The 14852-nt window shown below is 39.9% G+C and overlaps 1 protein-coding gene across 9 annotated transcripts in view; it reads right to left on the reverse strand.

Annotated features, from left to right (window-relative positions):
• The window catches only part of LOC125233500 (MAP7 domain-containing protein 2-like), a 67183-nt gene that overhangs the window by 4433 nt on the left and 47898 nt on the right, over positions 1 to 14852 (reverse strand). For 8 of the 9 annotated variants that reach the window (XM_048139559.1, XM_048139580.1, XM_048139553.1 and 5 more), the window contains 9 exons: positions 13954 to 14106; positions 10750 to 10931; positions 10089 to 10199; positions 9649 to 10009; positions 8033 to 8147; positions 3680 to 3818; positions 2823 to 3032; positions 416 to 511; positions 113 to 226 (listed from right to left, as the gene is read on the reverse strand). In XM_048139559.1, the coding sequence (XP_047995516.1) occupies positions 113 to 226; positions 416 to 511; positions 2823 to 3032; positions 3680 to 3818; positions 8033 to 8147; positions 9649 to 10009; positions 10089 to 10199; positions 10750 to 10931; positions 13954 to 14106 (1481 nt within the window). The remainder of the gene's footprint in view (positions 1 to 112; positions 227 to 415; positions 512 to 2822; positions 3033 to 3679; positions 3819 to 8032; positions 8148 to 9648; positions 10010 to 10088; positions 10200 to 10749; positions 10932 to 13953; positions 14107 to 14852) is intronic. The other variant, XM_048139549.1, reaches the window with a different exon arrangement.

Below are 14852 nucleotides of genomic sequence, written 5' to 3' on the forward strand. Positions count from 1 at the left end.
CATAAGGACCATATTTGCTTGTATCTTGTGTGTATGTGAGTCTTTACGGTAAGCGAGAAACGAGTGATTTTGCTGGAAAATGACAGTAATAAGGAATACATTGAGTACTGACTGGGTGTGGGTCGGACAGCCCCAGCAGGTCGGCAGTGACGTTGCCGTTGTTGGTGACGGGCGCGGGCGCCGCCGCGGGCGCGCTCTCGGCAGCGGCCGTGGACTCGGAAGCCTGCTGGAAAGACAGAAAGTCGTAATAAACAAAGTGAAACACTGCAGCTAGTTTATGATTACATAGATTCATTAGGGTTTTGTCACCTGACCTTGAAACTACTGTACTATTGTAAGTCTCATATGGTAGTCTCGAGTTCGCGCGCCTTATAAATGGGGCTTGGGTGTATGTGAGTGTAGTTTAGAAACTCACTTGCTGTTGCTCAGGAGCGCTGTGGTCGGCGTTGCCGTTATCGGCGCCAGCCTGCTGCTCCTCTTTCTCTTCCTGTTGTTTCTTGTCTTCTTCAGCCTGAGGACAAAAAAAGGTTCTTAATGACGAAGTTAATGTCATTGGCCAATTATACTAACCGAATGATAATAGGCTAGTTTCCTATAGTTAAAATAAAATATTTTATGCAGTGCACGAAATAAAGCACCACATAATTATAAGAAAAACATGGACACTAGTGATGTTTAAACATAATTTCCATTTAATAAGTCAAAGATATAAATTAAATGAATTGACCATGACGTCACTCCTCAGTATTTTATAGTAATTCCATATTAACAAATCGTTTTGACAGTTCTTAAAAAGAAGCTGATTTGACTAGTAGGAAACTAGCCTATTAAAATAGCTTTATAAAAACTGTTATTTAAAGTAAAAATTATTTTAGTCGGAGCCGAGATGGTCTGCGGTGTCGGTGTGGACACCTTGACACAAAAGCGCCTACGGTCTGCCTAAGATGCACATGGTGGGGACCGTGATGGCATCGACGCGCTGACGACACGTGGCACATGCTCGCACTCGGTAGTTCCTTGGGCCACAGCGCCACTATTTTCTCGGCTTACCGACTTGTTGTCGTATAACGTATTTATGAAGAGCTCGGCCAGCTGGCTCTAGCACAGTATAAAGACGACTCAGTAGTTACTCTCCGGCAGCGGCGACGCGAAAGGTAACTACTGCGTTTGAAACTGCGCACTTGGTTGAACAAAATGACTATCAATGTGACTCGACATCGTTCAAAGTAAGATGTTGTTGTTTCATAGTGTAAACTATAAGTATTAGCAAATACATATGTATCTCCGTATAGACGGATAAAGTCTAAGAAAAAAACGTACCTCAAAGCTCTAGAGAAAATGGTACCGTGGCCTAGATGGCGTTACACCTTTGGGGAACGCTCGGCTAGATGGCGCTAATATTAATATTTGACATTTTAACACATATCAAGCTAACAATATGGGCCAAATTGTCAAAACTGAGGTTCAAAAGTTTTAAGTCTGTGTCAACAGATGGCAGTCTATGCACTGTGATTACACATTTTACTTTGACAGTAACTCTCTATAACACTCGATCCTCTTTCGTATTAGTATAATAATACCACATTATATCAGTCAGTAAACACAAAAAATATCATTATGCATCTTATTCTTATCCACATTTATATATGTATTGCGTACGAACACGACGCGCTTGTGTGCACCCCGCGCCGCGTACGTTTGTTAGATTACTGATTTATACTGTGTGATTCGGTCAAACTGTGTTTTTTGAAAAAAAATTAAATCAAATTAAAAATAAATGCGGTTTGATAACTTAGGGTAAGGTGCTTTGCAAACACAAGCGTCCCCCCCCACCTGACGCAACCCCCCCTTTTACCCTGAAATCTGTCCCAAAATTCAGTTTTTTTTTATTATAGGAAAAAGTTGTCAATGAAAGAAATAATGCTCATGAAATTCCCAATAAAAAAGGTCATATAACATTTTTTGATATCTTGCACTATTTTCATGTTATCTATATGTAAATATACACGGCAAAGTCCTGAGTGACTGACTTAAACCAAGGCACAGCCCAAACCGCTAGTGCTAGACAATCCACATTTGACACGTAGGTTACTTATAAGGTCTACGGACGCACTAAGGAAGGATTTTTCAAAATTCATCCCCTAAGGGGGTGAAATGGGTGTCCAAAGTTTGTATGAGGATCTACCTTTATTTTGAGAATATGAGCTTGAAACTTTAATTAAAACTTTTATTAAAATGGAAAGAAACGAATTTTAGCGTTTTTGGATTTTTACCCTTTAAGAGAGTTGAAATGAGGCTGGCTGAAGTTTGTATGGGGAACAAGATTTATTTCAAGCTACAAGCTTCAAACTTGGTAAAAAGGTACTTCAGAAGGGCAAAAACTAGTAGCTTGATAAATTTTGACGAAATTCGGAAATTATACCACTGATAAACATATTACTATTTCATTAAGCACGGAGTTATATCGAACTTCGACAAGCTAATGCACGAATATGGTAAGTGCTACAAAAAAAATGCATATAACCTTTTTTGTTTAAGATTTAATAAGAATTAATTCTTTCATAGACACTTTTTTCCTAACTTTGATACTTTTCTCAAAAATGCAGAGAAACCGTAAACCGGGACCTATTTCGTGCTAAAAGAGGATGTTGCGTCAGGGGGACGGTAGGGGACGCTAGTGTGCGCAATGCACCTTACCCTAAGGTACCATACTACATTAAAAGTTTGCTGGATTTTTTTTTTATTTCCCATACATTCGAACACAACTTGACCGAATCAGTGGCTCTAGTGAGTTGTGTGTTAGTGACGTGACATCGGCCTACCTTCCTGAGGCGCGTGCGCGCCATGATGGCCTCGACGCGCTGGCGGCGCGCGACGCGCTCGCGCTCGGTGCGCTCGAGCTCCTCGCGCCGCAGCCGCTCGGCCTCCTCGGCCTGGCGCCGCTTCTCGTTCTCATCGGCGAGGCGCGCCGCTCGCTCGGCCTCTTCGCGAGCCTTGCGCTCTCCCTCCTCGCGCTCCAGTTGTTGCTGCGCCTGAAATTAAGTAGACAAACACGTGACATTTAAAACATGCTCATAAAGCACTGGTCCCGTAGCGACCTAGTAAGCTATGAGCTATCGGCTATAAAAACGAACAATAGATAAGCACTCCCGTGCAAATAAACGAGACAGCGATATTGATAGCTAACATCGCCGTGTCTCTTTTATTTACGCGGGAGTGACTATCTTTTGCTCGTCTTTATAGCCGATAGCTCATATAGTTCACTAGCTCGCGGTGGGACCAGCGCCTAAAGGTAACACACCAGATGTAAAGCCTTATAACTTATTTTTTTAATTTAATAATTAAGATTAAACGAATATTTTCTGAGTATAATGAAGATTGATAATTTTAAAGTTTTTGTTTGCTACTTGCCACGGAATCCAATAAATAACAGGCAATTTTTCAATTTGTCTGTGTATAATTATCGTCACAATACTTAATTTTGACGGCCGAAAGTCGTCTACCGTAGTCTACTTCACTGCGTTGACAGATGCAATTGACACTTGTGCTTGTGTGTTATCTATCCAAACACCCAACGTCAATATTTACTTGTTCGACAGGAAATGATAAGCGAAGTGTGACTATTACTATCGCTCGACAATTGTCACCGTGGTGCTGACACAAAGTACAGTGGTCCTACCTCGATGGCTTTCCTAAGTTTCTCCTCCTGCTCGGCGCGCTGCAGGCGCGCCAGCTCTTTGGCCTCCTCCTCCTCGCGCCGTTGCCGCTCCTCCTCGAGGCGTTGCCGCTCCGCCTCCTCCTCGGCTTCGCGTTGCAGTCTGGAATATTACATTATCTAGGTTAGGACATGCATTCAATATAATAATAATTACAAAGATTAAGGGCTAAATTATTATCTAAGGGAATTTTCAGAATTCGGGACACCCCAATTAGCGTAAGTTGTTAACAAAAATTAGCTCGCTGTCAGTTTTGTGACGACAATTGTGTCGCTTAACTTCAAACCTGGGCAAAGCCATTCTGCTTTAAGGTTGAACATTAAAAAAAAACCGGCCAAGTGCGAGTTGGACTCGCCCACCGAGGGTTCCGTACAAACTTTCAATGGTTAAAATAATCATACTACTTATACTCATATTCATTTATTCATATTTGTAACGCCATTTTACACGTCAAGATTTGATTTAAAAAAGTAATATTTATACAGCAATAATACTTAGAGAATAAATAGACAGAAGATTGAAATTACAAAAAGTTAGGCAATATTCACATAAAAAATGCACAAAAATATTTTTCTAATTAGGTAATAAAAAAATTGTCATTAGTGTAGAACGGGTGCTCGACCAGCCAATTTTTTAAGCGATAGGTACTTAAAGTTCGACATATTGCGGCAATTTATTATAGACGGCAGGGTCCATCACATGTGTTAATTTGACCGTAAATTGGATTTCGCCAATTTACGGTCGATACCTACTAACTTTCCGGCATTTCGAATGTTGTACTTGGAACACATGTTGTTAGTTTTGTCACAGAATATATTATGTATAATAGTACAAGTACAGAAGGCTCCTTTGATGTTCACAAAATGACGCCATTCTAAATTCTTACTTACATTAACAAACGGACCGCACGCGAGCAGCCAACATTGAATTTTTCCCCTCACTAGCTCGGAAACACGTGTTTTGTCCTTTAATACCAGCGGGTAAAAACGCATTTTACCCACTAGTGAGTGGGTAAAGTAATTTGACCTTGAATAAATTCAAATGAACTGCTTTAAAATTGATAAAAGTAGGTGAATCTAGTAATAAAGATCATTTACCACCTGTGGAACTACTGGAAGCAGTGATAAACGCATTTCTTGCGTTGTAGTTTCCTCGCTACAGTGAGGGGAAAAGTTTTGTGTTACACTCGGGTGCAAATGTATTTTACTTCTCGTGTGTTAAAAAACTCGCAAGTTCAGGATTCTATAAATAACTCGCAAGTTCATGATTCTTCAAATAACTATTATACAAATAACTATTATTGCGCCGCGCGAAGGTCGTCGCCAATGAATGGGCCGCGAACTCGCGGCCGCTGACATGTACTTATAGCGCGGCGATAGAATCGCGGAGTGAGCCGCCCCTGGTTTTGTATGCTGCCAAGTTCTCTCTTACATAAATGGCTACCTGCATGATAACTTTTGCAGGCAGTGTAATGAGTGTAAAGCTAGGAACATACTACGCAGACGTCCGTCGTAAATCGACCGCGACCGCGACCGAACAGTGTGCACGGAACAAAACATCCAGCGAGCCAGATTTCGAACGGACGTCCATGCGCTCAAGGCCACGTCCACGTCCGTCGACCGATAGTTTGCACGGTTAAGTATATATTCATTGTCCAGATCCCCGTCCGCGGTCGATTTACGACGGACGTCCGCGTAGTGTGTTCCTAGCTTAAGGATTCTTATTTTTTAAAGAGTTCTTTGGCCGGAGTGTCTACTGTCTACAGGTACCTGAGCAACGATCCTGACAGCTCGTTTCTGAAAGCGAAAGACCCTCTCCCATTCAGGACAACATCCCCAGACCAGACCTCCGCAACGTACTGTATTATTAATGAATGGACAGTGGCGAAATAGCATGTCCGGGCTAGTTCTGGAGCCACAGACTTTGCAACTCGACCTAAGGCAAAGCACGCACTGCCCCGACTACCACACGGTTTATCTACTTGCTGGTCCCATTTTAAGCCCTGATCAATCTTTAAACCTAGGAAAGTAGTCGTGGATGCCTGTTCAAGTATTTTCCCATTAATTATGAACTATCAACGGCGTGGTCATGCGGCCCGAAAGATTAAAATGCACAAAGTGTAATTAAAATATTGGCAGCCTGTATCGCAACTGGAGGACCTACGGAAGTAATTAGGACAATGGATCCTTCCTCCTTCCTTCCTTCCTCCTCCTTCCTTCGGTCCTTTGAGTCGTCGGCACCCAGGCCCCTTCTAAGTACAGGTTTGTACAAGTTTCTAATGAGTCGACTCGGCAACGCACATGTGCCACTCCTTGAGTGGCAGGCGTCCATATGTAACAGTGACCGCTTTCCATCAGGCGGACCGTATGCATGTTTGCCACCTACGTGGTACAAAAAAAAATCTCGACGAATTCACCTTAAACATTAAAAACTAAATCAAAATCGATTGATTCGTTCGGGAGCTATGATGCCAGACAGACATGTCAAGCGTCAAACCTATTATTATTATAACACTCCTTCGTTTTTGCGTTGGTGGTTAAAAACAAGAAACCTCCTTCAAAACTATAATAAAACACAACTTTCTATGAAAATCGGTAAAGTGCGAGTCGGATTTCGACATTTCCATACAAAAAGGTCATGAGCCCCTGACGACATGTGATAGCAACGTACACTAGATTTGTACTTTAAAGATTTTGCGTATATTTTGGAAACTATAAGAGATAGAGCAAATAGACTTCAGATTTTGGTTGTCGGTGGCACAATTTTTTTGTTTTCGTATATATACACCATTTTTTGGACCTATTAGAGCAATATTATGGTCAGTGCAGTTCTAAACAGTCTTAAGCGCCTCTTTTTTAGTAGGAACTTAAGTCATTTTGGCAAATGATTAAAATTTTTAACAATTTCTAAACAGAAATGAATTTCTTTCTACCTGTCCATGGCGCTCACAAAATTTCAAAACATTTAGTAAGTACTTGCAGCGGCAGTGAGTGAAAATCTCAATTTGAGTTTTTTCTCTTAAGTCCGACTTACGCTTGACTGTAGATTTCTAATAGGTTTTCCTGTAATCTACAGGTAGAGGGCTACCTCGTGTATTTTTTTGAAAATTTTACGCTAAGTAGTTTCGGAGATAAGGGGGGAATGGTCATTTTTCTTAAATAACTTCTAAATTACCAAAATAAAAACTATAAAAAAATATATTTGAAATGCTTATAAAATGCTCTTTCATTTGATATGTATCACAATATAGTTCTAATAACTTTTATTTTTAATTTTCAATTTTACCCCCCAAAAGTGCCCCTTATGATTAAATTTCGTTTAATTTCATTTAATTATACTACATGTCCGTCTTTGGGCCACAGGTTTACATACGTGTGCCAAATTTCAAGTAAATCGGTCCAGTAGTTTCGGAGAAATCGGCTGTGACAGAGGGACAGACAGACACGCGAGTGATCCTATAAGGGTTCCGTTTTTCCTCTTTGAGGTACGGAACCCTAAAAATGATCTGAAAGATAAATCAACCTTACAGCAAAATGGATTTACCCAGTTTTGAAGTTATGCGACACAATTAAGCATAAAATCTGTCTAAAAATGTACTTTTTTCACATTCTAAATGTAGATTATTGCTTAAAGTTTATGTAATTAACACAAAAACAATATTTTTATAGAAACTTCATGCTTAATTATCGTCACAAAACTGACAGTGAGTTAATTTTTGTTAACAACTTACGCTAATTGGGGGGTCCCAAATTCTGAAAATGCTCCTAAAAGAACTGCGCAACTAGGACATACAAGGAATAGTTAAGGACCCGAAACTAAACAGCCGCCTTTCGCCGACAATAGTAGTACTCAAGATTTAAATTGTGTAGTCCAACTACTAAAACCTCGGATCTCGGGTGGATATAAGTAAGGACGCGGACGCGACAGATACAATAGTACATTGTGCAACAAGGGGAGGAAGTTGAATATTACTAACGAGAGTAAGTTTTAAAGACTCGAGTTTGTAATATTCATACTCCCCGAGTTACACACAATGTTTTTCATCACACTCGCAATGTAAAAAATATGTAAATAGATGTAAAAAAGTTAAGTGCGGTACAAGAAATTTCATTATTCCCTTGGGAGAACGATTTTTCTATAACTCACGCTCCGCCTGCGCGCAATAGCACATTTAAAGTGCGGGTGTGATGAAAAATGAGTTTGCTCTAGCGGACCGGTCTTCGGCGTTCGTTTGAGATTTTGAATCACGAACGAGTATTTTATTATAGTGTTCGAAGTTGGAGTAATGGGTGTTGTGTTGTGACAGTAGAGGTCACCTCTGGCGCTCGAGCTCGGCCTGGCGCTCCAGCTCCTCGCGCGCGCGCCGGCGGCGCTCGGCCAGCGCGGCCTTGGCCTCCTCCTCCGTGGTGATGCGGCGCGAGATCATCGACGCTGGAAACAAATGGTAAATGATAATAATTCACTTTTTCTACTCGTCGACTTTAATCTGTCAATTAGAACACCACAGACTAAATTATAGGTACGTGCTGACTTTTCAGTGTTGGATAGTCTTTGACACTTAGTCAACTATAATATTTCATTACACTTCACTTTAGTTAACTGAAAAAAATTCAAAAATAGAACTTCCTACGAGTTCTTTACTAATTTGCGATGCCTGGCAAATTTTTCTGCATCTGAAACACATTTTTTTTTATCTATCGCGTTATCGACCAATCACAGACGGTTATTACAAACAATTGATTGCCAAGTAAGTAATTCAATGTAGATACAACGGTGAACGAGACGCCATTAACATTAATTTTTCGTTCATTGATGATGAAGATGATGACTCATAGAAAAAGTATTGTATACAATAGTGATATAATTAAGAATTTCACTCTCGTACCGTACTATTAGGCCACTCAGCAACTTTATCATAGACGGTTTCGTCGATTAGACCCTTTATTCGGTTAAGGACAGATTCTGGTTTGGGCAGATTCTGGTTACGGCAGATTCTTTTTATGGCAGATTCTTGTTTGGGCAGAAATACAATCATCGAAAAAAGTGTCTCGAACCCTAATAGAACTTTTTACAGGACTGCCCAAAAAAAAGGAGTGTATTGTTATTTTATTTCATGTGTATAGTGAGCTTACCATGAGTTGTATTCGATTACGACTCTGGCAATCGAAAGTATGCTCGTCTTGCTCCCACCAGGTGCACTGGTCCCAACGCGAGCTAGTAAACTATGAGCTATCGGCTATTTCAAAAGACAAAAGATAATCACTCCCGTGAATATAAAAGTGACAGAGATATCATAGCCGGGCTACTATAGTTCATCGCCCAGCTATGACATCTCTGTCACTTTTATATTCACGGAAGCGATTATCTTTTGTCCCTTGAAATAGCCGATAGCTCATAGTTTACTAGCTCGCGGTGGGACCAGTGCCTAACAGATTTTGGAAAAAACATACAGGGTGCGAGAAAAACATAATTTGTGACAAACTTTTTTTATGCCATTCGATCCTATTTCCATCCAGGATCAAAAGCTAGTATGGAACCAAAAAAAATTTTCCGGTTAGAAAATCCACAAATTGAAGAAAACTTTCCCCATACAATTTGTACGAAAATGAAAAAAAAAAATTTCATAATGTGATTGTTCTGATCGACTTAAAGTTTTTGGTCTCGACTGCCCAATTTCTGCCCAAACACGAATCTGTCCTAAAAAGAATCTGCCGTAACCAGAATCTGCCCAAACCAGAATCTGTCCTTAACCGAATAAAGGGATTAGACAAGTCTGTCGTTGACTGACGTTTTGCTACGACGCTAGTTTAAACGCGACCGATAAAACCTGTGCTATGAAATCATACGTTTTGTAGCCATGGCATTGACTTTTTTTTTTAAAGTAATCAAAGCTTTTCAGTGTGAATACTTTTAATCTTACTGTACAACTTACCTGTCATCTCGTTTTCTTCAGCCTTTTCTTGGGACGGTTCTTTCTTTTCTTCTACTTTCTTCTCCTCTGACTTTTCTTTCTTCTCTTCTGTCTTTTCTTTCTTTTCTTCTACTTTTTTTTCTAAAATTTCTTTCTTTTCCTCAGGCTTTTCAATTATTTGTTCTACTTTCTCCTCGGCTTTATCTACCTTTTGTTCTACAATTTCTTTCTTTTCTTCTACAATTTGTTTGTTTTCTTCTACTTTCTGCACTTCGACTGGCTTCTTAATTTCTACTATTTCAGGCTTGGCCTCTTCTACTTTATTTACCGCAACCGGTGGATTGACTATGTTTATATTCTGGTTTTCTTTGTTTTCATTAACCTAAAAATAAGAAGTTATTAAAATAAAGCTGAAGGTTATGTACTTTAATAAATACTATTGATAAACAGTAAAGTAGTACCTTATCGTGTAGTGGCTGTCTTGCATTATCATTTCCATTTTGAATCTGTAACGCTTCCAGCTTTTGACTCACTTCGTGCGCGTTGACGTGATTTTTATCACTCGGCTTTTGCTGCAAAAGTAAGAACTCAATATTAGTACAACTATAGAACGTGTATAATAGGCGAGACGACTAAAAAAAAGTATAGTCAGTCAGTTAGATTATCAAAAAATTGCGGACACATATTTTTTCTTTTTTCTCGTAAATGAAAAATTACAACGGTACAGTGCGTTGAAGTTTCGCATGACGTCGCACGCCTAGGTACTATTTTTACTTAAAAGTGACGTCACAAGACCCCACTCACCTTTGATGTTCTGTATATTTGTATTTTTTTCATTAATTAGAGAAAGCGAAAAATATGTGTTTAATATTTTTGGACGATTAAACAGAATGCCTTATATTTTTGTAGTCGTCATCCCTATGACCAAATTTGATTGACGTAATCGGGACTGTCGGAAGCTGAGCACTTCAAGAGATTAATTTGAACAAGTACAACTTCAGTATGTTTTCGAATTCTTTACAAAAATGCTCACCTTGAGCATCTAGGGTCCTTTGAGTGGTTGAGCTCGTTGTAAGCATACGTATAATAGCATAAAATGAAATTGTGTATCATAATGGTCACCTTGACAATTTCTTTGTCCTGGCTAGGCTCCTTCGAAGGGTTGGGCGACGGCGAGAGCGCGCGGCCGGGCGAGACGGAGAGCGACTTGCGGTTGGGGTGCTCTTTGGAGGGCTTTGGCTTCCTGTGCAGCGGCGGCTTGCCTTCGCCCGGCGCTGGCTGGCTACCGGGGCCGGTGGCTGTCGCTGGAATTTACATTACGCATTTATTTACACGAAAATAATATGTAGATGTAAGAATCGTAGGTGGTAGCGGATGCTGAAAAACTAACATTACTGCTTTAGGCCAAGATTTAAAGACGCCAAAATGTGTCGATTTGTACAATAGATGTATTAGTGAATGTTTGATAAAGATATTGTAAGACTTACACTATTTGAAACAATCGTGAAGAAAACTAACAAATTCTAAACCTTTCAAGACCCGTGGCACATCTAATGTACGTGGACACACTGAGAGCGTATAAAATATAGATCGATACAAGAGACGACAGAACGTTTGCTTGCCGTTGCATGGCACATGCAAAAATACACGTCGATGTCGTCTCTACGCACACTCCGGCTGCTCAGGTTTCAACAGACGGATGGACGATTATGATAAACGGCGTGATATGAAGGCTAATACCTCGGCTGTGATGGTGGACACTATATTCCTATTTTTAACTAGCCGGAATTATTGTAAACAAAATTGTGGCCAGTGCTATAAAAAATTGCACCATTCGAGGTATCAAAATTGCCGATATTTTACAGGTTTATTAAAAATCTTTACATATTCCATTACACAAATAATGACTCTGTTTAAACTAAAATAAATTTCAACACTAAGCGTTTTGAAATTGCGTTTATTGAAGCGTGTGTTTATTGAAATTAAAAAGCCGTTTTTGTCGGGTAGTTTGTTTATTGCACTAGTATTACTGTGGAAATGTACCTGGGCGACCAAGTAGCGGGCCGCTAAACATTATTTTTCAGCAACTTTTGAGACTAGGTGGTAGTAAATTTTAATAGCTAATTAAAACCGTCTTCAAATGCGATGGTGATAATGTGGTTATAAATTTAATTATTGGTTTTGTAAGTATGGGCTGTAAATAAAATTTAGGTATTCTGAGAAAGTGTCATTTTGAATTTTGGCTATTATGAAACTAATACATTTCGGTTATTAGATATAATCGATCAACGTCATTTTGGCATTTTGATGTACTGAAAATTGGTATTTTTGTATTTTTAGACATTTTACTACTAATCCGTTTTAACGTTGCGACATGGTACTTATTATAAAATGTGGTTGTAACGAACCGTAATCTGATGCATCTGCATGTGACACGAACACTTCGTCAATTCCTTTAAGGATGCGGAAGTTTCTTTGATGGTACTCCGTAATGGAGTCCAGCCACCGCCTTCTTTTTTCCATCCCTACTTTTCAAAGTTTGGATATTTTGGGTTTGCTATCAAACTCTGACCCCAGATCAATCCTGCTTGCAAATGCTCGTTTTGTATATTGTTCAAGAGCACCGAGTGTTGGTGGCAACCTTTCCATGGCCCGTCCTTTGACGAATAACGCTTTTCTAGCTTTGTTGATGTCTTCTATGTCGCTAGTTTTGTCGTAAGTCAGTATGACATATCTTGCCAAAACATTCAATTGATGGGTTTCAATCTCGTTTTCAGGTTGAGACAATTATTTCGAACACTTTGGTCACTTTTGGCATTGAATTCCACGTTCTTGAACAGCATACAAAACGAGCATATTTGCAAGCAGGATTGATCTGGGGTCAGAGTTTGATAGCAAACCCAGAATATCCAAACTTTGAAAAGTGCGGATGTGATGGGTGATGTGTGACAGAATCATGACATTGGAATTATCCGAGGGATTCAGCTAGTTTCTTTGGAAAAGTTGTTACACTGAATCACTTACAAAATTATTATTTCATGTTTCTGGTAAACCCTGTATAATAAATCAGTATATAAATGCTTCTTCTCTGCCAGCCTCATTGCTTTGGAAGGCACGCTAAGCCGGTTGGTCACATACAAATTTGTAGTTTGGTTTGTTACTCAATCACGAGAAAGTGGCTGGGTGGATTTAGATAAAAAAATGTATACAGATAGATTAGAAACTGGATCAATACATGAAATATACTTTATTTCTATTTGGACCTCGTATTGGAAGCAAATAAAGTTGCAGCGTATTGTGAAAAGGCAGAAAACTTAGATGCTTGTTTCATGGAGTCAGACGGGGTGAGCTGTAACTCTGGAAGTTATTAGGCCGTTTTCACATTATCCGATCCGATATCGGATGTTGGAAGGATTTCAATAGAAAAAATCCAAGATGGCGCCTGTAATGTATGGGATATCGGTCCGACATCCGATATCGGATCGGATAATGTGAAAACGCACTTACTCTACCACAATTATAATAGTATCGTATTGTAGCTCAATGAATAAGGCATTTAACCTCTTTAGCCAATTTTGAACAACTCTTGTACTTTTTCTATAAATGACACAAAAAAGAAAAAAGTGTGCCTCTTTTTACAATTTCATAATAAGTTGATGGCTGTTTTCTTTTTAACCGCCTTCCAAATCTCAAAGGAAGGGGTTCTCAATTCGTCTGTATTTTTTATTTTTTTTATTTTTTTAAATGTTTGTTCCTCGATATCTCCGTCGTTACTGGACCGATTTTGAAAATTTTTTTTTTGATTGAATGTATATGCATACAGATTGGTCCCATTTTTCTCAGAACCCAGTTCTGATGATGGGATCCTGGAGAAATCGAGGGAACTGCTCAAATCTGAAAGGCATACATATGGTGATTTTTGTGTTTTTAAAGGAACAGCATGCATTTACGTACGGAACAGTGACATTTGGTGCAGTGGAACTCCTGATGATGGTCAGAATGGAACTCCTCAAATCTGAACGGCACACTTATAGTGACTTTGGTATTTTTATAAGAACAGCATGCACTTACGTCCAGAACAGTGATATTTGGTGCAGTGGAACTGCTCATGATGGTCAGAACGGAACTCCTCAAATCTGAACGGCACACTTATAGTGACTTTGGTATTTTTATAAGAACAGCATGCACTTACGTCCAGAACAGTGACATTTGGTGCAGTGGAACTGCTGATGAAGAGTGAGCCGCTCCTGGTTAGAGTTCCGTTCTGAAAATCATTCTCATCTGTAAGTACTTCAGAATCTTTAGGACCGACTAAGTATGTAGTACCTGTGCGAGACGAGACGTGCAGCGAGGCGGGGCGTGGGCGGCGCGGCGTGGTGTGCGCGCGGCGCGCCACGCCGGCCGCCGCGCCCATCACCGTGCTGTCGCGCGACACCGACGGCGTCGTCGCCGCGCTCTGGCTGTTCGTTTCCACCCCACCTGCGATGCCGACGAACACGTTACTTTCACTCTCACGATAGCAAAAGGCCTATAATAGGATGCTGATACGCAATAATGTGGTATTCCACATGAAATTTGCAATAAAATGTCAACTTTAATCGTCAAATTTTTGAGTTGACATCTTATTGAAAAATGCATGTGGGATAACACATTATTGCGTATCAGCATTTATAGTAGTTGAGCATTGAACCGTTTTTCGACTATTTGTAGTGAGGTTTGATAATGAATCTCTAAAGCCCACTTGCACCGACCGCTTAACTCAGGGTTAGTGGGCTGTCAACTGTCAAATTCCACATAAAATGGTGGGTTAACCCTCCATTTTCGTTGGTGCGAGTGGCCCTTATAGTGCAATTTGTAGTAAACTTTGCCACAACAAAACTTTGAGGCTCAGAATTTGTCGGTTCAGGTAGGCTACGAGCTCTCACAAAATCACCGATGGCCGATGGAATTATAGTTCAAAATAAAACTATAAATAAGATAACAATTTTAATTATAGATATAGTGCGAAAAGGGTTTCCTTCGTATTTCCAAGGAAACGTTCGTATTTGTCATGCTAGTTCAGTCAATGTCAGCACATCTTGTACTGAGACTGACTGAAATAGCATGACACGTTAGTGCGTTTCGGTAACAATACGAAGGCAAATCTTTTCGCACTACGTCAGCTGTTTTGTCTCTTCTAGGCATGTTAGATAGTTTTACGATATATTGCAATTTGCAAGGAAGAA

Source organism: Leguminivora glycinivorella, chromosome 1 (genome assembly GCF_023078275.1).
Source record: "Leguminivora glycinivorella isolate SPB_JAAS2020 chromosome 1, LegGlyc_1.1, whole genome shotgun sequence".
In the NCBI taxonomy this organism is placed as follows: domain Eukaryota; kingdom Metazoa; phylum Arthropoda; class Insecta; order Lepidoptera; family Tortricidae; genus Leguminivora; species Leguminivora glycinivorella.